The sequence below is a fragment of the Erithacus rubecula genome (assembly GCF_903797595.1).
Source record: "Erithacus rubecula genome assembly, chromosome: 5".
NCBI lineage: Eukaryota > Metazoa > Chordata > Aves > Passeriformes > Muscicapidae > Erithacus > Erithacus rubecula.
Window position 1 is genome coordinate 4495139 of NC_136687.1, and position 27231 is coordinate 4522369.

At 41.7% G+C, this 27231-nt stretch overlaps 3 protein-coding genes across 4 annotated transcripts in view; 2 read left to right on the forward strand and 1 right to left on the reverse strand.

Annotated features, from left to right (window-relative positions):
* The window catches only part of PTCD3 (pentatricopeptide repeat domain 3), a 17516-nt gene extending 1778 nt beyond the window's left edge, over positions 1-15738 (reverse strand). Inside the window, exons 1-23 of one of the 2 annotated variants that reach the window (XM_079306045.1) lie at positions 15590-15738; positions 14093-14142; positions 13396-13435; positions 12342-12387; positions 11566-11634; positions 11072-11176; positions 10569-10692; positions 9805-9917; positions 9342-9415; positions 8944-9031; positions 8799-8859; positions 8440-8522; positions 7631-7775; positions 6976-7026; positions 6100-6183; positions 5141-5169; positions 4759-4862; positions 3973-4051; positions 3791-3881; positions 3033-3118; positions 1801-1949; positions 940-981; positions 71-229 (exon numbers count right to left, since the gene is read on the reverse strand). In XM_079306045.1, coding sequence (XP_079162171.1) covers positions 71-229; positions 940-981; positions 1801-1949; positions 3033-3118; positions 3791-3881; positions 3973-4051; positions 4759-4862; positions 5141-5169; positions 6100-6183; positions 6976-7026; positions 7631-7775; positions 8440-8522; positions 8799-8859; positions 8944-9031; positions 9342-9415; positions 9805-9917; positions 10569-10692; positions 11072-11176; positions 11566-11634; positions 12342-12387; positions 13396-13435; positions 14093-14142; positions 15590-15681 — 1964 coding nt within the window. In that variant the 5' untranslated portion in view covers positions 15682-15738. Of the gene's footprint in view, positions 1-66; positions 230-939; positions 982-1800; positions 1950-3032; positions 3119-3790; positions 3882-3972; positions 4052-4758; positions 4863-5140; positions 5170-6099; positions 6184-6975; positions 7027-7630; positions 7776-8439; positions 8523-8798; positions 8860-8943; positions 9032-9341; positions 9416-9804; positions 9918-10568; positions 10693-11071; positions 11177-11565; positions 11635-12341; positions 12388-13395; positions 13436-14092; positions 14143-15589 lie in introns of both variants that reach the window. The other variant, XM_079306046.1, reaches the window with a different exon arrangement.
* Positions 1-16864, forward strand: part of REEP1 (receptor accessory protein 1) — a 109836-nt gene extending 92972 nt beyond the window's left edge. Inside the window, exon 11 of the transcript XR_013774303.1 lies at positions 16853-16864. The gene's annotated coding sequence lies outside the window, so the exon portion shown is untranslated. The remainder of the gene's footprint in view (positions 1-16852) is intronic.
* The window catches only part of POLR1A (RNA polymerase I subunit A), a 28964-nt gene continuing 17433 nt past the window's right edge, over positions 15701-27231 (forward strand). The window contains exons 1-15 of the mRNA XM_079306033.1: positions 15701-15961; positions 16433-16637; positions 17719-17868; positions 17954-18061; positions 18971-19056; positions 19154-19263; positions 20764-20850; positions 21506-21608; positions 22058-22217; positions 23133-23306; positions 23472-23594; positions 24350-24577; positions 25448-25702; positions 26318-26509; positions 26949-27092. Coding sequence (XP_079162159.1) covers positions 15885-15961; positions 16433-16637; positions 17719-17868; positions 17954-18061; positions 18971-19056; positions 19154-19263; positions 20764-20850; positions 21506-21608; positions 22058-22217; positions 23133-23306; positions 23472-23594; positions 24350-24577; positions 25448-25702; positions 26318-26509; positions 26949-27092 — 2202 coding nt within the window. The 5' untranslated portion in view covers positions 15701-15884. The remainder of the gene's footprint in view (positions 15962-16432; positions 16638-17718; positions 17869-17953; positions 18062-18970; positions 19057-19153; positions 19264-20763; positions 20851-21505; positions 21609-22057; positions 22218-23132; positions 23307-23471; positions 23595-24349; positions 24578-25447; positions 25703-26317; positions 26510-26948; positions 27093-27231) is intronic.

A 27231-nucleotide genomic window follows, 5' to 3' on the forward strand; every position in this document is an offset into this window, starting at 1 on the left:
TCCAAAGATTGCCCCTCCAAGACCCTGTCTACTGTACCCCTTCAGCAGTAACTGAAATAGTCCAACTTACTTCTGTGTTTCAGAGAGTTGAAATTCCTCCTCAATTCTGCTTTTCAGCCTTTGAGATGACAACAGCCCAAGGGATGCTGCCAGCTTTACCATCTTAATTGCCTCATCTGGGCAATTGGTTTGCTTAGCACAGTTCAAGAACTCGTCCATCACCTTGTCACTGCAAAGGCAAAGGGTGACTGTTCTCAGAGTCACAGGAGAGGTGCCCATTAACTCACCCATGTTTTAGTGACAGAGTAGAGGTGACGTTTTCAGATAAACCCAACCATCTCTGCTCCTGCCAGGACCTCCCCCTCTGGTACAGAGGCTGTGTGGTAAGTTTAGGAGCTCCTGTCCCAGCAGAGGAGAGCAGGCACAGAGTGCCACTAGGTGTGCAGCCTTTGGTACCACACATCCTCATGGAGGATGCCACTGGGGCAAGCTCCAACTTTATTAAAAAAAAAAAAAACACACCAAAACAAAACCCATTAATACTCCTTACAAGTTGTGTTCTACTTCAAACAACTCCCCCCTCCAGAATCCTGAGACAAGCAAGCTGGTGTAGCCTAACAGGGAACCACCTAAGATTTAGCATTTGACTTGATAAACTTGTCTTCAGAAATCCAGGCACCTCTGGAACACCTGTGCTTGGTTAAGAGCAGACTGGAATATTTCTGAGCACACAGAAGCCAGATGTTTGGGAGTCCTGCTCAGACTGACTTGCATTCCTGACTCCATCAGTGGTACTGCTCTCCATGGCCCAGAGCTTCAGAGACCAACCACTTCACTCCCACACACTCTGCACTTCAATACATTTTGAGACAGAAAGCTCTTGGAATATTCCCACTGGATAAATGAACAGCCATGACTGAAGAACCTAAAAATACTTACGTGGGAATCCTATTGATTTTCTGGAAATGCTCCATCATATTCCTATTCAAAAGAAAACAAATTAGTAATTTAAAAAGCCCACATAACATGAACAGACAGATAGTCAACCTCTTGGATGAGCCTCCACTGAAACACAGGTAAGCTCAAATTCATGAAACAATCCCCGTGGGTCCCATGCTGTATCCTTGCAAATGCAACCTGTACCAGCTACCTTCACTGAGTTTAACACAAAGTATCTTAAACTCTGCAGAAAACGCTAAGTGTAGCTGGTGGCAATCTTCCTTTAAAATACTACATATTCTTAGCATTTTAAAATACTCCTTTGTAGCTACTTCTTTGTTTCAAATGAATCACTATATATGGAACATTTGTATTTAACAGAAAATAGCTCAGAATCTTAAATTGAAGGCTAGATATTTTAACCTGTTTTACAAATTCAGAGCACATAGGACAATAAATTCTAGTATTAGAGTTCTAAAAAAAAAAAGTCTATTTAGAGTTTTAATTAGGGCTACTGCTAATTAAAAATTATCAGTTTGAATTCCAAAGAGTTCTAAAAAAAAAAAGAAAATCACAAAATGTTGTGGACACTCAGCAGGACTCAGGTAAGTGCTCACACCTTGCAATAAGCAGCTGCACAAAGATCTACACCAGATACTACATCAGTTTCTAAACCATTTTTGAGACAACTGGCACTTCATGGCAAGAAGAGACAATAACAAAAAAACCCATCACATTTCCCTGCAGGCTTTATCCCCTCCCTTTGTCTGCACTGGCATTCCAAGGAATCAGTCATTAGCTCTTGCTGTTTGTGACTAAGCCTTGAGTTACAGTATCAGCAAGCCCAGAGCTCACACCTACCAGGCATCCTGGATCCTCCCAGCCCTGGAAAATAGCACCACCACATGGCCCAGAGCACTCCCTGTCCACTCCAATGGGATCTGCCCCAGCCCTGCAGGCTCATGGGCAGCTTTGATTTCTTCAGCACACTTGGCAAACACCAGCTGAGTCTGTGAAAACATTGTGCTATGAAGAACAAAACCTCTGACATTAACAGAAGCTTCTCAGTGCAATTTCTCCTGCAGTTCCTATAGCTTTACTCTGTCTGTGATTTAAATTTGTGAATTAACACTCACTACCCCTGGGAGATAAATCTGTCACTTCTGTCAGGACAACTGTCCCCACTAGGCAAGCTGCAAGGTGGCTTTGCAGGGACAGCTGTATCTGCCTTCAACACCTTTCACCTTGAGAAAGCAACTTCTGCAATGAAACCCTTGGCAAAAATCCCTGAATTCTGCCATGTGCTTCCCCAGAGATATGGCTGGCTGGCTGCATCACTTCTCCAAACCCTGGCAAGAAGGAATCCTGCTTTGTTCATCTGAGGTTTCTTTATAGGTTGAAGACAATCCAAAGGGTTTAGCAGGCCTGGATAAGCTCACATGGATCTGGAAATCTGCAGTGGCAGATGCACTGGAACTGGATCTCTAGGAATGACCAAGGTTACAGCATTTACCTCCAGTTTGGGGAGACACCACTATTCTTTACTGAGATTCTGAGCTGATTTTGGCTGGGATAGTGTGAAATTTCTTCATAGTTTCTTCTTTCTTACTATGGGCCTGTGTTTTATATTTAAGATGGAAAGTATGTTGATAACACAAGGATATTTTTGTTATTGCTGGGCAGTGCTTAAAGAGCATCAAGGCTCCCCCACCAGGGAGTGGGCTGGGTGGGCACAAGGTGTGTGATACAAGGAGTTGGGAGGGCACATCTCTGGGGCAGCTGACCCTAAATGACCCAAGGGATATTTCAGAACACAAGATGTCATGCTCAGCAGATAAAGCTGGGGAAAGGAGGAATGGGGGATACATTTGCAGTGATAGTGTTTGACTTCCCAAATAACTGTTTATACATGAGCTTTCCACCAGCCTGGCTTTCCTAGGGATGGCTGAACACCTGCCTGTGGTGGGAAATGGTAACTGAGTTTGAGTTTTGCCCTTTTACTGTCCCAGTTCCCTCCACCATCCCACAGGGGAGGGGAGAGCAGGTGGCTGTGTGGGGGTTCAGCTGTTGAGGGGGATCATCACCTTCCTTACCTCACTGGGGTGCTGGTCCCTGCTCATCAAAGACAAGAACTCTTCCAACAGGTCTTGTCTCCTGCTAAACCCCAGCTGTTTCACATCTGTTTAGAGAGAGGCAGTAGTTGCTAGGTGTGACCAGTACCCCTGTTCCCAAAACCTGGCAATATGGTCAGCACAACTGAACAAGGCAGAGCCATTCTCTGTGACTTGAGCAGGTTCCATTTAGTTCCCTTTCTTTCCCCTCATTATCAGATCCTGTGCACCAAACACATGAATTAATCTGATTTCTGCTTCCCTTCCCTGCTGGTCTCAAGATTTCTGGCTGATTCTACTCTTTCTGGTCCCAACTACTCCCCTTGCTAATGGCCTTCAAGGTCCCCAGCACTAACCAACCTTGTGGTGGTGATGACCACAAGAACAGGGAGGAAACAACACACAGAGCACTGTCTGTAACACCAATTACCAGTCCTCAGGGGGAACATGGACCTGACCTGCTGCTGGACAGTGAGGCCCACAACCCCCCAGAGCCAGAACCCTCCACCACTGTCTGCTCAGGATTAAGGAGTGACTTGTATTCTTTTTATTTTTGGGGGGGCTAGGTTAAATGTTAACCAAGGATTTGCAGAGGGTTCAGGTGATTTCATACCACAGGTAAGAACTGCACCTTATCATGGCTATTCCAAGCAATGGGAAGTTTTTAAACTAGCCCAAACTGCACTGCTCCTGGCTCTTGTCAGACAAACTGCCTATGAAGCCATGTGGCCATCACTGACCTTCCCAGACTGAAGGGATCACTTCCAGCTGGTTGGCTGCATCCAGTGCTTGAAGGAGATCCAATATATTCTTAGGACTTGGATAGAAGAGCTGATGAAGGAAGAGAATCATTTCAGTCACTTGTGACTGCTCCATTTCTCCATGCACAAGCTCTGCAGCTCTTGCCCTGGCACACACTTACTGAAGATGACATTTCTTTGTACCACTTCAACACCACCTCAATTTGTTCCATCATGCACAACAATGAAAAGAACTTTGACCTAGAGAGAAAAAAAGTCCTAATTCAGCAATGATTAGATCAAGCAAACCATACAGAAGTACCAGCAAAAGATGGTGTGCTGATCAGATTTGTACTGCAGATCAAGGACATTTCACTGATTGCAACACTCCATGCAATCAGAAAAGCAGCAGTATTTCTTACAATAGCTGAATGCTGACACTAGATTATTGGCAGAACTCATTAGACCACTGTTAAAATAAATATACAAAAAAAAAAAGCAATCTTCCTGCCTGATGCTAGTCTTAAGGTACCTGAATCTGTCTCAAATGCAACTTTTGGATATAAGAACTGAGCTAAATTAACCTCGTTACTTATGCAAATTCACAAGACAAGCCTGAGTTCTTGATCCAGTGGACTGAGTAGGGAAACATCCCTACACTATGCAATTATGCTGTTGTGGTGTTACCTCCAAAGCTGCATCCAGGGCACACAACAGAATGATAGAACCCACAACTGACTGTCCTAGTTGCTGGAGGGTGTTGAGATAAAATGATGCTCTAAGACACTGGATTTCAGTTCAAAGGACACAAACTGAAAATAAATCCCAAGCAATCACTGCTTTTGTAAAGGATCTAATTCCCAAACTGGACATACAACAACCACCTGGTGGTCCATATCTGAATCCTAGTTTGTATTGAAGCTGACAAGAACACACAAGATGCTGAGTTTAACCTCCACTTCACTCACCAATAGCCATTCAACCGATCCACATCCAAGAATTTCCAGTTGTCTCCATTCTCCAGTGCCTTATTTAACTGATAGGCAAGCTTGATATCCTTAAGATCACAGCACTGCAATAAACCAGTCAGATTTGAAAGCTGCTATCAAATGTAACTCACAACACTCACAGAGGCACGTGCACATATCATGGGCATGCAAATGACCAATTAGGGAGGAGTCAAAAAAGAACTGCAGAATTATGGCAGAAAGTTACAGGAGGTGATGAGCACAAATGAAAATGGGAGATACTGAAAGCTAAACCTTGTATGGCAGGATGTAAACTCACAGGCAATTCTCCAACAGCTGGAGAGGCTCAAAGGAATTCTGATGGCAGGGAAGAGGCACTTACCACTTGCATGGCCGTGGTAAAAAAGTTGGCTGAAATGGAGCAAACAAGAGACTGTTAACTTCAAGCCTCCAAGGAGACATAAAACAGCTCATTAACCCCCACTCCCAGAGGATGGATGAGGTGTGTTCCATTAGAAACAATCTGTAGCTCCATTTGACAATATAATAAAGTTCTTCCTTTTCTTGGTAGTCTCTTTTGTGGCATGAGTATTTTTTTTTTTTTAACACAATTCTAGCAACAACTTAAAGCACAGAAACAGTTTAACACACCTCAGAGGACAGAAGCAAAGGAAGGAGGAGTACAACATTCTGACTATTTCCAGGAATCCTTCCAAAGACAAAAACCAAAGCTGATAATGAGTGGCCTTCAACACTTCATTAGCACCATGTTGCCTACAGACCTTTCTTTGCCAAACCATCTTTAGATGGAAGCTTCATCTGCTTCCAAACTTAAGAAAGGCTTAGGAACTTCCCAGGGCAAAGCTGTGTACATACAGATGGCAGAAGGAGCTAGTAACACATGGGATGTTCAGGATATACCCCTTCTACAGACCCACACTCCAGTTTCCCATGAAGCTTCATTTAATGAAATTTTCTGAACAGGATTAGGAAGAACTAAAATAGGAAAACTCACACCACACCTACAACAAAAATACCTGCCATTCACCTGATGGGCATAATTTCATGAAACTGCTCCTCCTTAAACTGATCCTGTAAATACCCCTAGGATTTTTTATCACATGGACTTAAAACACTCACTCATTCACACAAGCTACACACCCACTTTCACACAGAAGCCAGTGCAGCAATGCACAGCACAAATCCTAGCACTGGAATATGCCCTTTGTCTCCAGAAATATCAAAAGGGACTGAGAGAAGCAAGCTGCATGCATTTATCCTGGCCAAGTAAAACTGCCTGACATTCACAGGTACCTTTTCACCCAAACTGAAAGTCCTTACCATCATCAGGGTCCTGGGCAGTGAAACTTCGCTTTTCAACCTCATTTAGCACCTCAGAAATGATGTCTGATGACTGAGCATCAACTGTGGGACAAAGAGACAAACAAAATCACATCTCAGTTGCACTTCCTTAGTGAAGGGCATCAGTCTACAAACACAATATGAAACTGGGAAAGCAACATTATTTTAAACAAATGTCATTTCCGTGGTGGTCCACACCAGCTACAATTAAATTTGCTCTAAAATTTGCCCTGCTATTAGCAGATTTCCACAGCACAGCAGGGCAGATTAAGAAAGATCAAATGGACCTGCACTGGAAAAAGCAAAGCATTTCATACACAAACAAACAAAAATTTAAAAGGGGGAAAAGGAAAACCAAACAAAAACAAACCCCCAAACTCCAGAACTAAACCCAGAGAAACTCCAGAGCAATTTTTTTACATCCCTTAAAACTGCAATTATGGCTACCCTGCCTATTCTCTTCCTATAGCCAAAAGTCTGTGGGCATGGGTTCTTAAACAGTTGGGTTCCTGACTTTTAACACAGCTGTTTTTCATGATAGCTCTAATGCAGAGAACAGTTGCAGGACAAAAAGCTCCCTGTGCAATTTCATCCCTGTGAGTGGCACAGTAAGAAACCACACACACTGTGGTCAGATTCAGCCTCCACACTGAGTGAGTAGCATTTGCTCCCTCCATTTGGTTATCCTTTTCTTTCACCCAAGCAGAATCAGGCAGCACAGAGAACACTAAGATCACACCCATTAAAGGCTGTCCATCAATCCATAAGTGAACTGCCTTCACCCATCACACGTGAAAAGCAGCAAAGCAGCTGCTCCACAGGGCACATTCATGGCCAAGCTGCTAGTGCACATACCACCTTTGTAGAACACTGACAGGAGGTGATCATAGGATGCAAGGCTGGGCTCTGGAAAGCAAAAACATTGGTTACTGCACCATTCCTGGCTGAGCTTTGTGCCACAGCTCTAATTCACAGTCTGCTCCTCCAGTCAGGCAGCATGCACAAATTTCACTCTAATATATCTCCCTGCTCACCCTAATGCTGAGCCAGACCTCACATACACACCCTGGGAGAGGTGATATCCAACACTGCCATTTCCATGGGGTAGCAGCCAAGCTTCCCTGCTCTAAATTAAAATCAATAATACTTCATGGCTAGTTTCCCTTCTGCTCATGAATGTAATCTTTAGCCTATCAACAAGCATCTTACTGAGGGAAAGCAGAGCCCACAAGACATCAAATCAATTCTGCAGATATTCTCTGTTTCTGGAATACTTATTTGGAAGAAAAAAAATCATCACCTAGATCAAAAGCTTTTTTTCTGCAGAGATGCAGACCTAGAGAACTAAACTGTCTTAAATAGCTTGTGAAGTACATCTCCCCTGGAAAGAGGGAATCACCACCCTGTTGTGTGGTGCTGAACTCCAAAGTCAACTGTTCTGTTCTGCAGGTGGCACTGGAATATCACAATCATATAATAGTGCATATTATAAATACTCTGATTCTCTCACCTATATCAAGTGCTTCCATTTCCTTTAATACCAATAAAGACATAGTTCTGCCCACACCACCACATCTTCTCAGACTCTTCAGTACAGAATTAAAAGTTAGCAGAGTTGGTTGCACTTTCTGTTGAGCCATGTGAGTCAGGAATTCCTTAAAACAAAACACCCAAATCCTTAGTGCTTCATGTTATGGATCACAGTTCAACTTTCAGGTGGGTTATACATACATTTCCTCAACCTAATCCTTCTCACCCCCTTCAAGTGAACAACTCCACTTTAACTGATTATTTATTAGACAGAACTGTTAAATTTTTAATGACCAAAACTCAAGGTTACATTAAATCAAATTAAATCTTGGACAAATTATACCTAGAGCAAAATGGAAACATTTTCTAGTCACGTAGTGTTTTTCCTTACTGATGTATCATTAAAACCTAAAATATCATTTCTGTCATAACACCATGAATTAAAATGCAAAGAGTTTTTATCTAAAACTGTTCATTTATTTTATCTCCCAGCAGTAATTTCCCCAATTACTTTCTGTCCAGGCAGGTCCTGGATCAGGTATGCTCTCACAAGGCAAATCACTCTGCAAAGACAAGGCTGAATTTTTCACATCTGCCACTCCTCCACAGTTACCTTTTCTGTTTAAACTACTGTACTTCCTTTACAGTAGGGATTAGTACATGGGGACGAAGTTCTTGCTTTTGGTCTTCCAACAACTGCAAAATTTTACTAACAAGGCAGAGACCCTTATTAGTAGAAGAGCCCACACTCTTACCACTTCCCCACCTCTTTTGCTCTACCCTCCTTACCTTGGCTAATTCCCATCTTTCTGTGAACCTCTCCTTTAGATGTGGGACTGCTCTGATCAGCGCATTGAAGGTGTGCACATCAGCTGGAAAATGTAAGATAATCCATTTTAAATGACAGTTTATAGCCTACAGGAAAGAGTTTGTTCTAGCATGGCTCAGTTTCTGGCAAAGTCTCATGCAAACCTGTTTCCAGTGAGCCAGCCACATGCCAGCTGCACTGGAATGACCAGTCTGCATTCAGCTCCCATGATCCAGCTGAGGTCCGTACCCCTGCGCCAATCATCACTGCCATGAACAAACCTGTGCCCAGCAGGGCTTTGTGTACCCAGGAGACCACAAAGGACACAGGACACACTCACCCTTGTGCCTTTCATTCAGCAAGTCTATGTACATGTCATAAGCTTTAGAATAAGCCCCATGCTGCAGAAACAAAAATAAACAATCTCTGACTATGTGAGATTTCACAAGCTGAAAAAATCCCCCAGCAATGAAGAGTAACTTCACCTTCTCCATCCCACGGATCATTGTGCAGTAAGAGTGTGCATTCCTCTCTGGCATTATCTTAAATATCCTTTCAGCATGGTTGTTCTCCCTAGAACCAATGTACAAGATAAATGTTAACCAAATAAAAGACATCCTTAGGAAAAGGATTCAACATGCCGAACAAAATAAGGGCTGTACCCCCAAAGACTGACATTCACATATCACACTTGTGCTACTTGAAACTAGTCTACAATCACCTACCAGATTTCCATGAACACTTTAAAAGACCAGCAAACACAGGTTTATTTAACAAGTAACACCTGTGAATATGAGCTGCTAAAAGATTTAGGTCTGTCCTATAACAACAATACAAGCACAAAACCTGTGGAATATGGGAATATAGGCAACGTTTTCTATACCTCCATCTGGGGCCATATGACTGTGAACCTCTTTGGAATTGTCTCTTTGGAGCTTTCTGTTCTGAAGCATTCACCTGGAGAGATTTTTGCAAAAAGAAGTTTCTCAGAGTTAAATTATGATTTGACATCAAATGACATGAACTTGTTAACAAAACTGAAGTGCAGCAGCATGGATCAAAGGTGTTTTTAACAGGTTATATTAGAATAATTTCTATCCAAACATCCAGGAAGCAATAAATAGATTGAGAAGAATGTTTGTGTTATTAAGCATATTAACAACTTTACACAAACTACTGTTGCTACTAGATCAGTCATGATATAACATCAAGCATCTCCTGGGAATGCTGTCTGCATCTGATCCACCTCATGGCATCTCCCATGCAGACAGTACCAAAATCTTGATGTCACCTTGATATACTCCCATTATGTATGAAATAAATAAAGATCAAGAAGTTTCCCATACCTCTGGTTCTTCCTCTTTTTCTTCCTGCTCTTTTTCAGGAGTAGGTTCACCATCTCCATAGAAGCATAATAAATCTAAAAGGCTGTTTGTGGTCTCCAGAGACACAGGGGTACCTGTAGAAAATGAGAATTTATGACAAAGAAAGTGAAGAGCTCACTACTCTCCAGCCATATCAGAAAACCTCAAAACACTAAGGTTTGGTCTCTTTGCTCTCTTCCAACACAAAGATATTCTCTAGCAAGTCCCTAACACTGCATGTGACACAGTACTGCCACAAACCCACTCATCATAGGAGACAATTTAACACTGAACTAGAGTATGTTTTTCTACTGAAGCCACTGAAAGGGCAGAGTTTTCCTGATTAAGTAGGAGAAGGAAGTGACAGCTGACAGCCAGAATTGTGAAGCAGCACAATGCCAGCACAGCATCTGAAACTTCTAGTGCTTTTCCTAATTCTTCCTAGGATACAACCTGCTGTGAAGAACACTTGGTATGTTTCACTTTTTATGAAATATTCAAAATCAACAGAAGTATTTAATCTGCCTCCTCTTCAAGAAGTCTTTTTTTCTCCTTATCACCAAAGTGCCATGTCAGAGAGTGGCTAAGACTTTCCAGTAATTCTAGACAATCACTTCACCAGACCAGTCAGTTGTGAAAGGAGCAACAGTGACAAAACTGTCTCCATAGCCCGTGCCAGCTACTGAAGTGTTTTTGGCACAATTTAAGTAGAGCTCCACCACAGAACCTGGCAGGTGACCACATACCTGCCTGCAGAAGCTGATCAAACATGTCCACAGACTCTTTCACCATCCTGAGGTGGATGCGCTCCCTCAGAGCTTCCTCACTCACTCCCTCAGTCTGGGGTGTGAGACTCTTGGGCATCAGGCACTGAAAGCAAACAGTGGAAGCTGGTCATAAGCTCAAACCTCCTCTAAATGTTCTTCTCTTCACCTAGTACACTGCTTGCAGCCCAACACCACCAGTCCTTTGGTGATGAAGGACCATACACATCCTCATTCTTCACTTCTGTACCGGGAAGCAGCATCTAAACAACACTGCTTTTCTTAATTTTATCTCAAGAACCTGATATGATACTGAACTCCCAAGGAAAAATGTCCACTACAAAAACATAATGGAAATACAGTACTGCATTCATACTGTCTGCAGAACACTTTAGCTTTCCTTTTATCATAGTTTTGGAGCAGTCTGACAGCTGATTTCACTAACAAAGCACAACTACAATGAAAAGAAAAAGCAGAAAGCTTACTGGTACGTTGGGCTCTGCAAAAGTCTTGTCAAAATACTGAGGAAAATTCTCTATGATGTATTTTGCAGCATTTTTCCCAGACTCCTTTGACAACGAATACAGACGCTGCATAGAAATGAAAGAGAACAAGATGAAGAAATACACAAATTACAAAGCCGAGAAAAACATTTTCTTTAATAATGATTGTGCATAATTTTGAACTCAGTAAAATCACAGTTATGAGACAAAATTCCAGGTAAACATTCTGGTATTTGTGCCAGTATAAGAATTCCTACTCTTTAAATGCTACTGTGTTCTACTTTCTTGTTACTTAGTCAGGGGACACAGTTCAGACATGTGAAATGCTGCCTCTTATTTTAGAGAGAAAATTCTGAAAACAATCTGATACTCCATTTCCTTTCGTAATCAAAACCAGGCTTCAACTAGGTAAGAGTATTCACAGCTTAGACAAAGGTAGGAGGGAAACTATCAAGGATGTGAAAGGAAATACCTACAGCATTAGCTGCATTTCTTGGCATCAGGAAAGGGTCATCCTGGAATATGTAATGAGCAGCAGTAGGATCCTGTAGAAAGAAGAGTCCAGCATTGAAAAGTTTATAGTTATGTGCACAGACACAACACACTTCTCATGGAATTTAAAGCACAATGAATTCTTCCAACATAACCACCACCAATACACATTTTACACAAGCTCCTCTAGCTCAAAAAGGCTTAGCCTGTTTGGAGAAAGTTGAAAAAATATTTTCATTTTAAACACACACTTGCAGGCTAACATGGTGACAAAAAAGGTCCCTCCTACAACAAATCAAGCAGTAAGTGCCCTGCAAAGCAAGTAGGACCCCAAGTGTAGCAGTCTTGGGAAGCTGATGGGACTTGACAGGTTTTGACTCAATTCCCAGAATTCAAGACAGACAGGATTTAAGAACAGCATCACAGCATTTCCAGGTTTTGCCTAGCAAGGCCAAACATTCATTGTACTTTTTAAAGTCTTTCTAGACTGAGATAGGGAGGGACATTCTGGATGGAGAAGCTGAACAGGTGAAGGAATTTGCTCTCTGTTAGTGAAAGCCTTACCAAAGCACTGCAGCTCTCTCTCAGCACATGAATGAGGCTTTAACAACACAGGAAAACTGAGCCAAAGAGAAAACTCTGATGTGAAAGTCCCACCTTTCATTTATGGCCAAAGAAGAAATTAAAGGACTCCTGAGCACAAGGGTATTGCACAAAATGGACAACCTGACCCATGTTCATGACCCACAGAACCACTCACCCTGTTCACAGTAGAGGCCAAGGTCTGCAGCACTGCCAGCTTGTCCCTAAACACAAAGGAGTGTGATTAATATTCAGCTGCAAGCTTTCAATGCTGTTTGTTTGGAGAACAAGCCCAGGATTATCCTGACTCAAAATGATTTTTTAGTTCTGGGAAATAATGCTTTTGGTGCACTTATAAAATAGTACTTTTCACAAAAAAAAAAAAAAAAAAAAAAAAGATAATGCAAAAATAGTCTAAGTTCTTTAACAACTCCAAGGGAAAAAAAGATTTTATGGAAAACTAGAAGAGCATTTGTGTTTACAGGTTTTACTCCTGCCCTTGTAATACATTATAAAAGAAATATCATAGGGAAGAGAGACAGAAATAATTCCTTGGAATGCTGCTTCTAGAGCATCTCTGAGGGATAAATACATTAAGTCCTTATCCAAGACATAATTTTGCAAGAAAAAACAAACCAAAGCAAAACCAGCTATCTCAGGACTCCTGCATCCATGGATCTTCAAGACTTTGGTTGCTCCAAGCAAACAAGGAAAGGCCAGTGAAAGTGTTCAGGTGAAGGTGGCCTTACTTCAGGTTTACATGCAGACATCATTTGACCAAAAATTTAATTTTTGCTGTACAGATGAAATTTCATCTTAAGTGCTCCCAATCAAATAGCTTTTGTTCAGCTGTGTGATTTCTAAGCAGGATTTATTCAGTCAGCTATTTTATTTTGCTGGAAGAAACATATTTACATGCAAACATCCAAATGAACTTGGTTTCACAGATCTTTAGCAAATGTGATCTTTCACAAAAAAATAAAACTATGCTTAAAAATGCAGTTGTTGTGTTTTCAAAAGAAATGTCAGGAATGCAGTGTACATAATTTGCACGGAGAATAAGAGTCAAAAATATTCACAGAGCTCCAAATCAGCAGGAAAACCACTAAAGGGACATTGCATCAAGGGATACAGGAACCTCAGCTTTCTTTTTCAAATCTGGTGGACAGACTACATTTAGCTGTCTAACAGTGATTTTCTACCTAGCTAAGATTCCAAAAGTAAACACTCACCATGTTTTCCTTCGGGGAAGCACAATTTCTTCTTGAGTTACTGTGTGAAACAATATTAAAATGGTCATTAGAAACAGATGCCCAAAGAAAATTTTGACCTCATAGGTGTAGCAAGGTGGGGTCAATCTCTTCTTCCAAGTAGCAAGTGACAGGACAAGAGAATGGCCTCAAGTTGCACTAAGTGAAGTTTAGATCAGATATTAGGAAATAATTTCTTCACTGAAAGGTTTGTCAAGCACTGGAACAGGGGAGTGGTGGAGTCACCATCCCTGGAGGGATTTAAGACATGGCAATGTGGCACTCAGGGATGTGATTTAGAGCTGCCTTGGCAGTGCTGGGTTAAGAATTGACTCCACTAATTCAGAAGTCTTTTCCAATCCAAGCAATTCTATGATTCTACAAAAATTGATGAGTTTAACTCTTCCAGCTGAAAGCACAAAACCAAGGATTTTAAAACCACGGTCTAACATAAGCTCATGGAGCTGCACCACTCAGTTCATGCTCTGGGAGCACAGAGCTGACTGGTGATGAGGTAAGGAATCAAGTTAATCCAGAAAATTTATGCAAAATGAAGACAGGGAGAAAGAAAATCTGAGGAGGGAGAAGAGGGTGTTGATATCATCTTTATCTCCTGACACACTATGTTGTTTGCAGATTAAAAAACATATGCAAGGAACCAGTAATGATGACATCTTACCATGTGAATTGTCCACAGTCTTCCCAAGAGCACTGCTACTCAAAGAGCTCCTGCAAAACAACCAGGGGTTTCAATTAATGGCAGTCACATTAATACAGCAAAAATAGAAGAGTGAAATATTATATTAACTAAAGCATTAGAGGAAACTGGAGTGCATTGGAGTAACTGGCAATGTTGCACTGTTACTAACTCAAATTATTACCATAAAACTTATATTTGATGCTTCTCTTAAGACCCTCATTTCAAGAGACAAGAGGTTAGATGCAAAAAATTGTATTACAAAAAAATCTGATTACTTAATACTGGGATATAACATCATTAAAGTATTTTTCATGAACTAGTGCATCTTAGAAAGAAAATCACAGACATAAACCAGAAGACACTTCATGCTTTAGAGACAGGATCACACTGAAAACAGCACTTTAAAAAAAATAGTTTAGACATGAGCAGTGTTTACAGAAGGAGAAAACCAAGAGTAAAGGTGCAGGTGAATCAGCCCTGGTGAGTTCCAGAGCTGCACACACACACACACAGCCATGGACTCACTCTGCTGAGCACCAAAAGCAGCTGCTTTGTGCTCACTCACGACATTGCCTCAAGTCTTTCTCACCACTGTTCACATTTTACTGCTTTCCACACAAACTAAAGCTTACATTCAAATACTTTTACTCGTTTTGCTCATGAAGCAATCCAGCAGCAAACCTTTACTGCACCTCTGTGCTTTACCAGGCACTGCACAGCTCCAGCTGCTCCTGGGCAGTCTCACAAACTGATCCAGTAGGATTTTGCCATCCCAAAAATGATTAAGTGGGACCTTTTCATTTGAGAACAGATGCATAGAGTTATGGAATGTTAAAGTGTCGGAAGGGACATTTTTAAAGATCTTGTTCCACCTCTGTTGCCGTGGGTACGTGTTCCACTAGACCAGGTTGCTCCAAGCCTCACCCCAATCTGCCCTCGAACACTTCGCCGAGCAACACGTGGCAATGTCTCACCACCCCTACAATAAAAAACTCTTCCCGATATCTAATCTAAATTTCTCCTTTTTCGATCTGTACTCGCTATTCCTTGTTACTCTTATCACCACGAAAGGTCCCTCTCAGGCTTCTTTCAGATACTGGAAGATGTTATGGGGTCTCCATGCAAAATTCCCTTCTCCAGGCTGAACAGCCCCAGCTTCCCCAGCCTTCGCAGCGGAAATGCTCATCTGCTTTCTCGGGACTCAGCTCTAGCGATCGCTAAAGCGCTCAAACTCTCTCCCGGGAGGCTCCGAGCCGCCCAAACCAGGGAAGATCCCCGGGAAAGGCTCCCAAAAGTGGGTAAGAACCCCAGAAATGGAGCCCGACCACGCGGAGCCACCGCACACGGCACGGCGCCTGCGCGGCCTTTCCCGCCTCCCTCCCCACGCACCCAGCACCGCCCGTCCGTCCGTTCCTCCCGGTGCCAGTGCTGGTGCTGGTGCTGGTGCTGCCGCCCTTCCCTCCCGCAGCCCCTCACCGGCAGCTGTCCCGGCCGCCCGGGAGGCGGCACCGCCGGCCCAGCCACAGCGTCCGCTGCCAGCAGCCGCCCGCCGCCCGCCTCGCCGCCATGCCGAGCCCGCGCGCTGCCCTCTGGGAAGGCGGGCAGCACCACTCCTCCAGCGGGGGGCAGCCCGGTACCGCCCCTCCGCGGCAGTGGTAGCGCCCGGCCCCGCCCCCCCCGCATCCCGGACCGCGTGGTGCTGCCCGTGGTGCGGCGCTTCCAGCGGCAGAGCGGGACCAGCTGTCGGTCGGGAAAGGGTTGCTCGTTCGCCATGAGGCCGCCCAAAGTGGTGCCGTGGCGGCGGCTGGTTGGGGTGACCTTCGGGATGTACACGGCCGAGGAGATCAGGTGAGGCTCCATGTGTGCGCGTCCCGAGCTGGGCGGGTGCTGCTGGGCACTACGAGTCCCAGCGTGCCCCGCGGTAGGGCGCCGGGCAGCTGCGGCGGGCTGTAGCGCACGGCATGCTGGGACATGTGGTCCGACTGGGTCGTGGCCCAGCCGCCGGAATGGCGGCAGCCGAGTTTTATATAAGTTCTCGCTTCGCTCGCGGGGACACACGGACAATATGATGAGATTTCTTAGTAGAGTGGCTAGAGATGTAAAATAAATATTTGCAGCGATATGAATGATTTTGCTCATTGTATCGTGAAATCAATGATACACAAATTCCCGTTTTATTTGCAAAACGCCTCAGAAGGATGCTTTCATCAGCTGAGAGGATCACACAGATACTAATGCCCGTGCTAGTTGTACCATTCAAATATGTATCGTGTCGCTGTTTATTGCCGTTGACTTTTTATTATTTTCTTTCACCTTCAGAAAATTGAGCATAAAACCCATAACAAACCCCCAGTACCTGGATAATGTGGGGAATCCGGCTGTAAACGGTCTGTACGACTTGGCCTTGGGACCCCCGGACTCCAAAGAAGTGTGTGCGACTTGCATGCAGAACTTCAGCAACTGCCCCGGACACTTTGGGCACATAGAGCTGCCTCTGCCTGTCTACAACCCCCTGTTCTTCGATGTATGTACACTTAATTTCTGCTGCTGAAAGGGATGGTGGGGCCCGAGCTGCCGTGTGCCTTGAAATTAGTAAAGGTGCCAAGATCTGTTTTCTCCTTAAAGTGTAGTAACAGCAGATGTAGCAGAAGAGCTTAGTTGTGTCATGATAGTTCAGTACAAATAGAGCTTTTGAAAGATATGCACTTTGTTGTAAATGTTGTTTTCCTCAATATTAAGCAGGTGAGGGGGGAATATTCATCCTAAAATATGTAGGATGTTGTAGGCTTTCATGGATGATGTAGGCTTTAATTAAATGAACAGCAAAGTAAAAATTATAATTTCCTTTAACAACTAAGCATGAACAACTCTCTATTCTTCCAGTTTTTCACAAACCTGAGCTGGGATGAATTTTCCTCCTGAGGTGTTGATCTCACCATTTACAGTAGCTGCCTTTTGCACAGGCTACTAACTGAGAGTCCAAACCTCACTTTCAAAGTTAGATGAGGTACCCTTTTCTAGTCTTGTTCCAGCTTTAAGTCAAATAACTGTGTTGACCAAGGATTAAAACCCTGCAGCAGTAATTCCCAACCTTCAGGCCTTGGGGGGCTGCATGCAGCTGGAGTGAGAAAACTGTGTTAATAATAACACAGGGCTGTGTTAAATAATAACACCCACTGATATTTTCCCAGACCTTGAGTAGAGTGTGATTTTGTGAAGGATCTTGTAGAACTGAGACCAGAATGTTTCATTGTACAGCCTGGGGGTTTGGGTTCCACATGGTCCTCTGGGATGAGCTGTTGGGAGCTGCAGTCATGGTGCTGTGCAAGAGCAGCCTTGGTCCCAGAGCTGCTCTAGATGCCACCAGTGTTTCATGTATCTGTTATGTAGATAGCCTGCAGAGAATTTATCTACAGATCATGCTTTGCATATGAGCTTGGTTAAAATTAATTTTCTTCAAGTAAATTCTCTGTGAATAACTAAAAATTAGTCTAATTTCCCATTTATTATAGCACTTTCTTTAAGTCCAAACAATTGTATTTACTTGCTGACTGTGCAGGCTAGTACATCTGCCAGGATAACCTTTTTTCCCCCTTTCTTTCCAGAAATTATACCTTCTCATCCGAGGTTCTTGTTTGAACTGCCACATGCTGACATGTCCTCGAGCTGTGGTTCACTTACTGCTGAGCCAGCTGAAGGTGCTGGAGAAGGGGTTACTTCATGCTGTCCATGACCTTGAAATCATTCTGAACAGGGCAAGTATACTGTGCTCCATCCCTTTTGGGATTCATGGTCTCACAGCTATAGAGCTGTCTGCCAATTCCCCTCCTGTTCTTTCAGTTTGTGGAGCAATGTGCGGATGCGACAGGCTCGGAAATTGAGGAGGAGCTAAATCGGCACGTTCAGGAAATGTTACAAAGTTCTCAAGTACGAGATCGGTGTTCCAATGTGAGTACAGCCAGTGCTTCTCCTCATTCCTTGGGATTTATCCCCTTAAAATAGCAATGTGCACAACAAACCCTGGCTTGGACTCTGTAGGTGTCCAGTTCTGAACTCTGTTATTGGACTTTTTGTCTCAAACTTGAAAAGGATTTTATTTCCTGTTAGTGCAACTGCTGAGTTTCTGGAAAATAGTGTCTGTGTAGGGCAATGTTTTGATGTGTAAATACCATATTAAAATCTGATACTGCTGTCAGTATATCACCTACAGATGTTGATACTTCTCTGTATGATGCTCTGGCTGCTTTGAGCTACAGAACACATTTTGAGAGCTCATGCATCCAGCAAACTTGCAGAATTAGTTACAGTGATATATTTAGGAAGACTTGTGTAATTGAATTCTAGTTCCCATTTAAATGTAGTTTAATGTACATGGTTAGTAGAGGCAAATGAGTTTAAAAATCTAAGATCATTGAGCAGATTTGTTTATAAGCTAAGTTTAATTTCATTATCATTTGTTTAAAAGCTAAGCTTAAGCCCTTTGTAAATCATGCATTCATGAGCAGTCAAAACAAGTGATTTTTGTTACTTTTCTACCTTGTTAAGTCAGCATTTGTGAAAAGCTTTTAATTCCAGTAGTGAATTGTAAAATAAAGACTTTATGGAATAAATTGAAAAATGACAGTGGCGAGCACTGAGGGATGTCTGTCTCCAGCAAATGGGAAAATTATAAAAGAGCACTACAGATTAAGACATTAATTAATGAGTTCATAGATGTGTGTGCATTGATATTAATAATGTTCATGCTGATAGCTAAAGTTACTTGTATAATATTTAATGAGTTCTTCATATAGGATGTCTTAATTTATTTTTATTACATTCATTATTTTAAGGGTTTTTTTTTTTTTTTTTAACCAGGTCAAAAATGTCTGTGAGTGTAGAAATAGTCTGGTATCACAGTTCTGGAAAGCACACATGGGTTCAAAGAAATGCCCAAACTGCAAGTAAGTTTAACTGCATGAGCAAGCTGCTTTCTAGTTAAGTGCAGTATTTATATTAACCTTTTTCTGCCTGCCCTGTTTGGTTTTTTTCCCCTTTAAGATCCAGGAGATCACTGGTGCGAAAGGAGCACAACAGCAAGCTGACAGTAACCTATCCTTCCACAGTCTACCATAAGTCAGGAGGGGAAGGCATTCTGGATGAAACTGCAGGTGAAATATTTGTCTTCTACTCAAATATGTTTGCACTTTCCCCCTGCATTTAAGGAGGATTTTTAGCAGTGACTGTGCACTTGGAACTCACTTATAGAAAATACTGATTATAACTAAACCAGTAAGTTTGGGAATCAGAGAGAACCCAATTCCATTAAATTTCTGTTTTGAGAGTCTGTTGTGCTTTTGCAGCTTCAGGTGTCTCTGTGTCAGGAAAAGAAGTACAACAGCATCATCTTTGTCAGCTTTAGGGTGGTTTTGGGGCACTTCATTTTTGGCAGGCAATTGATTTTCTGCTGGATTTTTTTAACTGAGCAACTACAGATAAGATTAATTAGGAGGAAGATGACCTGCTTCTGAAGGAAGATCATGTAATCTTAACTCTTATGAATGAATTTCCTCTAAAGAGTAAAAGACAGAAAGGAAAGTAGGTGTCACTTTCCATGATTAATTAGCCTATTGTTTGAATCAATTTAAACCTTTTCCTTCTTGTATCCTTGACCCTTTACACAATGAGACAACATTGAAGCAGACATTTATGTGTGTTATTTAGCCCTTAGGAAAGGTTTCCATAGAGAGTTTATTTTGTTTTCTACTCTTTGATTTAAATACTAGATTAAATCTGGAGCTGTGGCTGAAAAAGCAAAATGGGAAATATTCTCTATTCTGAGCTGAGATGGATCACACAGTTAGGTACATTGTGCATTGCCTGTGCATGTTAAAGTCTCAAAGGGAGTACCTTTAACCTTGGAATTGATGCACCTCTGTTTAAGCAATGGAAAGGTTTTTGGGTGAATGGAGAGCTGAACTTCCAGTGTACAAAAATCTGCCTTTCTGGACCTAACCCAAGAGAAGAATAGGAAACTGTCTGAGGTCATGGGACAATTGCTTTTCATCGAGTTATGGAAACTGAGATCTAAAATCTCTTGCTTTGTTTTGAAAGTGTTTGGTCCTTTTGCTTTTCACTAGCAAAACCATGTGTTTTCCTTCCTCTCCAAAGCAGAGGTAGCACAGACTCCCACCTGTAATAGGGATGGATTGCTGGCTGGTGCTATTGTCTCCTTCAGTTGGGTATTTCATGGGGACCTTGATACCTCACTGGTAGTACCTGAACCCCACTGAAAAGTTCCCCCAGCTGCAGGCTGACTCTTGATCTGTGTTTTGGTCAGGGGGTGAGGTCATTTGAAAAAAGGTTCCAGCCCACTGTAAGTCAAAAAAACGCCATAAACTTTAGATGTTAGAGTGGAGTCTTACTTCTGTTGCTTATATTCATACTCATAGTTACTGAAATTATTTCTTTTTTACTTAATTTCATATTCCCAAAGCAAGCATTTTAAATTATAATTTTGATGTAGATGTCAGCCAGTATATTTTGTGTTCCTTCTCTGAGCTGGAAGCACCACTGTAAGCAAAAAAAAAAAAAACCAAACAAAAAAAACCCATGCAAACTTTCTTTGAAATGTCTTGAGATTTTTTTTTTTTTTAATTTTTTTTTTTCAGGTATTGATGAAAGCCAGCTAGGGAAGAGAGGATACCTGACACCAATGACTGCCAAGGAATACATCCTGGCTCTGTGGAAGAATGAAGGTAATGGTTGTGAAGAGCAGTGTTACTTTGTTTTCCTTACTATTTAGTGGACAAATCTGCAAATCTTCCAGTATGAACTCCTTGTCAGATCTTTTAACTTTTGCTATAAGGGCTCCTGGCTGCAAAATAGGTTTGGTGACAGGAGGATTAGCAGCCAGTGAATGCAGAGACCTGAGCTAAATTAACACTTTAATCAGTTATTCTCAAATTCTGGCTCCCCACAAATCACAATTGTTATTTGCAAATAGTGATTTTCTTATGGTGCTGTGCCCACAGTTACACTGATTAAAGACTGAGAATGGATTTATCAGCTTCTTCTTTGACTTGCCTGTACTCTGAATCTGTCTGCAGTTGCCAGGAGAAACTAAAGCAGTTCTGTTAATCAGTCACAATCAGCAGCTGGAAACTTTCTTCCTCTGGTTGTTCTTTCTCCTTTTGCTATGATGTATATTTCTGTCCAGAGATGTTTCTGAAATACCACCTGTGTGACAAAAAGTGGCAGTTCTTTCTAACCTGAATGTTTTTATTTTAAACAAGCTCAATAGTGTTAATTTAGCTGATTCTTTTGACTTGGTTGACCAAGTGCATCATCTGGGGGTTTGGATTCCCAAACAAGAGCAATGAGAATGAGTTTATATATTTTGTATCTTTTTAGGTTTCTTTCTGCGTTACCTCTTCCCTGGGATGAATCCCCATGAGAGTTCAGGATTCAGTCCAGACATGTTTTTTTTAGACCTACTTGTGGTTCCACCTTCAAGGTAAAATTTACCCTCCAAAATTTTGTAGAAATCACAGTGTTTAGTGCATCCTTTGCAGGAGTTGGAGATCCAAACTCCTGTAGTACAGACACTGGTTTGCTTAAGTGTCAATGGAGTGTTTAAATAATAAAAAACACACTACTAATTGTTGATAAATTCTATTGTAACTTCAAGTGAATTTGTTAGAAGACTGAAATACTAATTATGGAAAAATTATATTTTAGTGTTAGTATAATAAATTATTATAGAACATTATAACTGCACAATACTAACAGAATTTCTTGTTAAGCATCTTTTATAACTATCCCAGCAGAATACATGAATTTTTAAATGCCCTCTGTTAGTTTGGATTAATTTCCATACCCTGAAGGTGGAGCATAGAACGTTTGAGGTTCACCATGATGTTTTGAGTGGCTTTAATCCCCTAAAGCAGCGTTGCTTTGCTGCAGGTACCGTCCCGTGAATCGCGTTGGCGATCGCCTGTTCACCAACGGGCAGACTGTCAACCTGCAGGCTGTGATGAAGGATGCCCAGGTGATTAGGAAGCTCTTGGTTTTCATGGCCAAAGAACAGTGCCAGCCAATAAAAATCACAGAAGGAATTCAAACAGTAAGAGTTGTTGGTTTTCTTATTCTTTGGTTTTTTGGATGTGTGGGTGGAGTTCAGGAAGGTTCGTGTTTAAGCTGTTTCTGTAACAGTTTTTGCCTGAGCTGTTGGAATATCTGCTGGTGGAGATGTTCCACACCTTGTTTGGTTTTTTCCCCTCTGCTGTTTTCTACCTGGTGCAAAGGGAAAATACATCTTGCTTAGATTCTCTTACTCATGGATTTTTTTGTGTTAGTATGTGAGACATAATAAGCTCCTTTTTGTGGAGAACGAAATATGTACAGCACAGACAGTTCACAATAAAACTTTACCAGCATCTCATCATGTGAAAAGAACCACTTTAGCTTCTAAGTCTAGTGGAGCCAGTTGTGATTATGTTTAATTTTTATAGTTGATGTCTAAGTAGGACCCAAAATTTCACAAATAATTTAAGTAGTAACAATACCTGTCTGCTTCTGACAGTTCACATAGTTGCATGGTATAAATAATAATACATGTCAGCTGCCTTGTTCCATATTTGTTCATCATTTGTATCATTGAGGGGTCTTGGACATTTGACTCAGTTTTAGGGGACTGTAAAACATTTTGGAAATGTTAGTTACTCAGAATGTAGCCACTAGGTGGAGATATGTTCTTAAAACATTTGACAGGATATCAATGAGTTGTGAATGAGACTGGTTTAGTGGCCTTTAGACTGAAAACAAAGTGATGTAGGTGATAAAAACTGTTAGACTTATATTACTTTTATTTAAGAATAGGATTTTCTAGTTAGAGTGATTCCTAACATGGACTGACTGCCAGTGCAAAATAATAGTGAATGTTTCTTTTGCTGTATTTAATACTGTAATTGCTAACTGCAGCCTAGTAAGTAGAAGATACTTTATGTTGTATCCAAGTTTCTAATTTCTGTTTCTGTAGGAGACAGGAGGGGATAGTGAACCTCTGGACCGTTCTGTGCTGACAACAGTTCCAGGACAGAGCATTGCAGATAAGCTGTACAATGCTTGGATACGTCTGCAGAGCCATGTCAACATTGTGTTTGACAGTGACATGGACAAGCTGATAACAGAAAAATACCCTGGCATTCGTCAGGTGGGTAGCATTAAAATCAGAATTAAAAAAGAAAGGCTGATGGAGTAAGAGAAAAGTGGTCTATTTGTTGTTAGTATGTGGTCATTTTCATGCCCCTCATCATTGCCAGGATCCACCTGGTTTTCCATGCTCCCAGGTTTTAATTGCTGCCTTGTGTTTCCAAAGCTGCTGGAGAAGAAGGAGGGGCTGTTCCGCAAGCACATGATGGGGAAGCGCGTGGATTTCGCTGCTCGCTCCGTCATCTGCCCTGACATGTACATTGGGACCAACGAGATTGGCATCCCTATGGTGAGCATAAACAAAGGACTTCTGCTCAGGGCTGAACTGCTCTGCTGGCACCTCAGCAGCAGTTTCAAATCTAGAGGCTTCCCTGCCCACTGTTAATAAGGAAGGAGCACTGAAGAGCAGGAAATTCTTGCTGTTACAAAGTAAGAATGCTACATCTGAGAAAGAAAAAAAAAAAAAGCAAGCTGTACTTGCTTCATGGGATTAGGAATTGTGCAGACTTTAAAAGTAGATCCTGTTCCTCCTATGGTCTTTTTGAGGTATTGCCTTAAGAGAAGGCCATGATACTGTCACCAATTTTGTTCATCCTTAAGGATTTTTAACTTCATAGGGATGACACCAAGCCTGAGTTTGAGCTTTTCATATATTATCTTTGCAGAAAATAGTGAACCTGATGATAATGTGCTTTTTCTCTGTATATGTTGGCTGATTTGCAGAAGCTAAACCCGTGCTTGCTTTCTTTAATTGCTAATTGAGTTTTACACTGCAGTCGAAATTGTAAAAAGGACAATTGATAGAGGATATTAAAACAGGAATTGATTTATTTGACATTTGAGTAGACTGAGGAGGAGATGCACTCAAGGGCTTAAAGTAATTTATGTCTGCATTATATTTCTTAATTTTTGATGCTGTTTTATCAGTAATTTATGCTTGCATTATATCTCTTAATTTTTTATGCTGTTTTATCAGTCACTTTTAGAGTTTTAAGCCAAAATTGAACAACATGTTTTTTCTCTCCTGTTGTCCCTCCTGTCTAGGTATTTGCCACCAAACTGACTTACCCCCAGCCAGTCACTCCCTGGAATGTCAAAGAGCTGAGGCAGGCTGTCATCAATGGCCCCAAGGTGCACCCTGGTGCCTCCATGGTCATCAACGAGGACGGGTCGCGCACGGTGCTGAGCGCCACCAGCCTGACCCAGCGCGAGGCCATCGCCAAGCAGCTGCTCACCCCCTCCTCAGGGGCACCCCAGACAGGCCTGAAGATTGTGAGTATGGGCACAGCCCTCCTCCACCTCTGCTTGAGGGGGTAGGAACAAAAACATGATGCTTTTTCAAATTCTAAACCCCATTTTCCCTGCCTTTACTTTCTTCTAATGCGCAGTCCTTGGCGTTCATGCAGAGTATTCTTAGTGGTGACCTCACCAGTGCTGGTTTAGCAGTTGGGATCCATGATCTGAGTGGTCTTTTCCAACCTAATTAATTCCATGTCAGTTGTTTCTCCTCTATGCTACAGTTTAATCAACCTTTGAAACTTGTTAACTGTATCTCCATCCCTTGCAAGAGTTAAAAAACCTACTATTTAGCTGCTAGGGCTAAATTTTGGTGTTTAATAGTTTTCACATTGTATATATTACCCTGTCTCCTAAAGGCTTAGCAGAGATTTGAAATTTAAGTCTGAGTATTTCTGTGATGTCAATTCTTCAGAATCTGTCACAGAGTTAAACATACGATATTTCGTTTGTACAAGCGACTCACCATACTCTTGTTAATAATAAATGGATATTTAGATGTTACTAAGAGAAAAATTAAAATGAGGCTGTTCTGAGAGACCCTGTTCTAGATAAGGTTATATTGTGTTGTACTCATAGCAGAAATTAAGGGATTCCTGGCCTCTGCCTCAGCTAGTGGGTCATAATACTACCTTAGTCTAGGGTGTGTTGTAGCAGGTATTAATTCAGCCTAGTGGGCTTTGGGTGTGACCTGGGGGAGTTAGTGGGGAACAGCTGTTTGCAGAAAGACATTCAGGAGCAAGCAGTCTTGAGTTTTGCACAGAGCACAAATACCAGAAAGCAGATGTTTGGGGTGCGCGTGCGTTTAGAGACAGGCGAGTCCTTTGAGCCGAACGTGTGTGGCAGGTGTGTCGGCACATCAAGAACGGGGACGTGCTGCTGCTGAACCGGCAGCCCACGCTGCACAGACCCTCCATCCAGGCGCACCGGGCGCGCATCCTGCCCGGGGAGAAGGTGCTGAGGCTGCACTACGCCAACTGCAAGGCTTACAACGCCGACTTCGACGGCGACGAGATGAACGCGCACTTCCCGCAGAGCGAGCTGGGCAGGGCCGAGGCGTACACCCTGGCCATCACTGACAGGCAGTACCTGGTGCCCAAGGCAAGTCAGAATGCCTTCACATGAATCCATAAACTTATTGCTAGGTGGTATATAAATTCGTTTCTAGATGCAGTCATTTTTGTTTATTTTGCATATATTATATTAAAAAAATATATATACTATATATAATATATATAATAATATATATAATAATAATGTATACATTATACTTATACATAATTATAAATAATTATATATAATATATTATAAATATTATAAATATATAATATATAATATACTATATATTATAATATAATAATATATAATAATAAATTTAGTAATATATATTTTAATAATATATATTATATATATTAATAAAATATATGTAATCTATATTTATATATTATATTTATATTTGTCTAATGATAAATGAGATAATTTTTAAAAAAATCAGTTTATTTCTGAGGTTTACTTCTGTGTTCTTTCTCCACAACAATCTTGTTCCTTTGGGTGTCAGTGTCCAGAGGAGATTCAATAGAGTTAGTAGAGTAGTGCTGGAATGAGTTTTTTACAAATTACCCGAGTGTTTTTATCCAGGGGGAATAAATTTGGGAGCTGGAAACACAAATTACACAAATTACTAACCCCACCACCTTTTTCTTGTTACCTCTTTAGGATGGGAAGCCACTTCCTGGCTTGATCCAGGATCACATGATTTCTGGAGTCAGCATGACAATCCGGGGCTGCTTTTTCACCAGAGAGCAGTACATGGAGCTTGTGTACCGAGGGCTGACAGACAAAAAAGGGAAAATCAAAGTCTTTCCTCCAGCCATTATGAAGCCACAGCGATTATGGACAGGAAAGCAGGTAGTTTATCATTTACTGGGTTAAAGAAAGCTGGTGGTTTCAAAGTGAGCAGAGTGCTAGTGCTAAAACAAGTGCTGCTAAGGGCATTTGGAAGGCCAGATCTCATCATCACCATGTAGGTTTTGCTGTGTGTTTCTGAGCTGTAAAACCCAACAGGCAGCCTTTTTTTTTTTTTTTTAATATATTTAATTATTGGAAAAATTTTGCTGTTTTATATTTCTGAATAATTTATGTGTCTCACTCACTGATCCTTCAGGGGTTAGAGTAGCAGGAAGATGTTCCTGCCTTGTCAGATTTCCAGGCTTTCAAAAACTTTGCTGTCAGTGGAAAGAATACATGTAGGACATGGCTTTTCTCATTTGTGCCAGATTTTTTTATGTTGAGAAGTGATTATGCAAAAAAAAAAACAATTCCTGTAACTCATCCTGCTTCTTTATAGGTTGTTTCCACATTGTTAATAAACATCATTCCAGACAACTATGCTCCACTGAATTTGACTGGGAAAGCAAAAATTGGTGGGAGAGCCTGGGTAAAGGGACCTGCAAAAGGATCTCTGAATCTTGATTCAATGTGTGAATCTCAGGTATGCAACAACTTTGGGGGTTGGCTGGGCTGTGCTGTATTAAAATTGTGTGTACAGTAAAGGAAAGGGAAGGGAACAGGGCAGATGACAAAGTTAGAAGCTGATATTTGGCAACAGTTACTGCCAGAAATGGGTGATT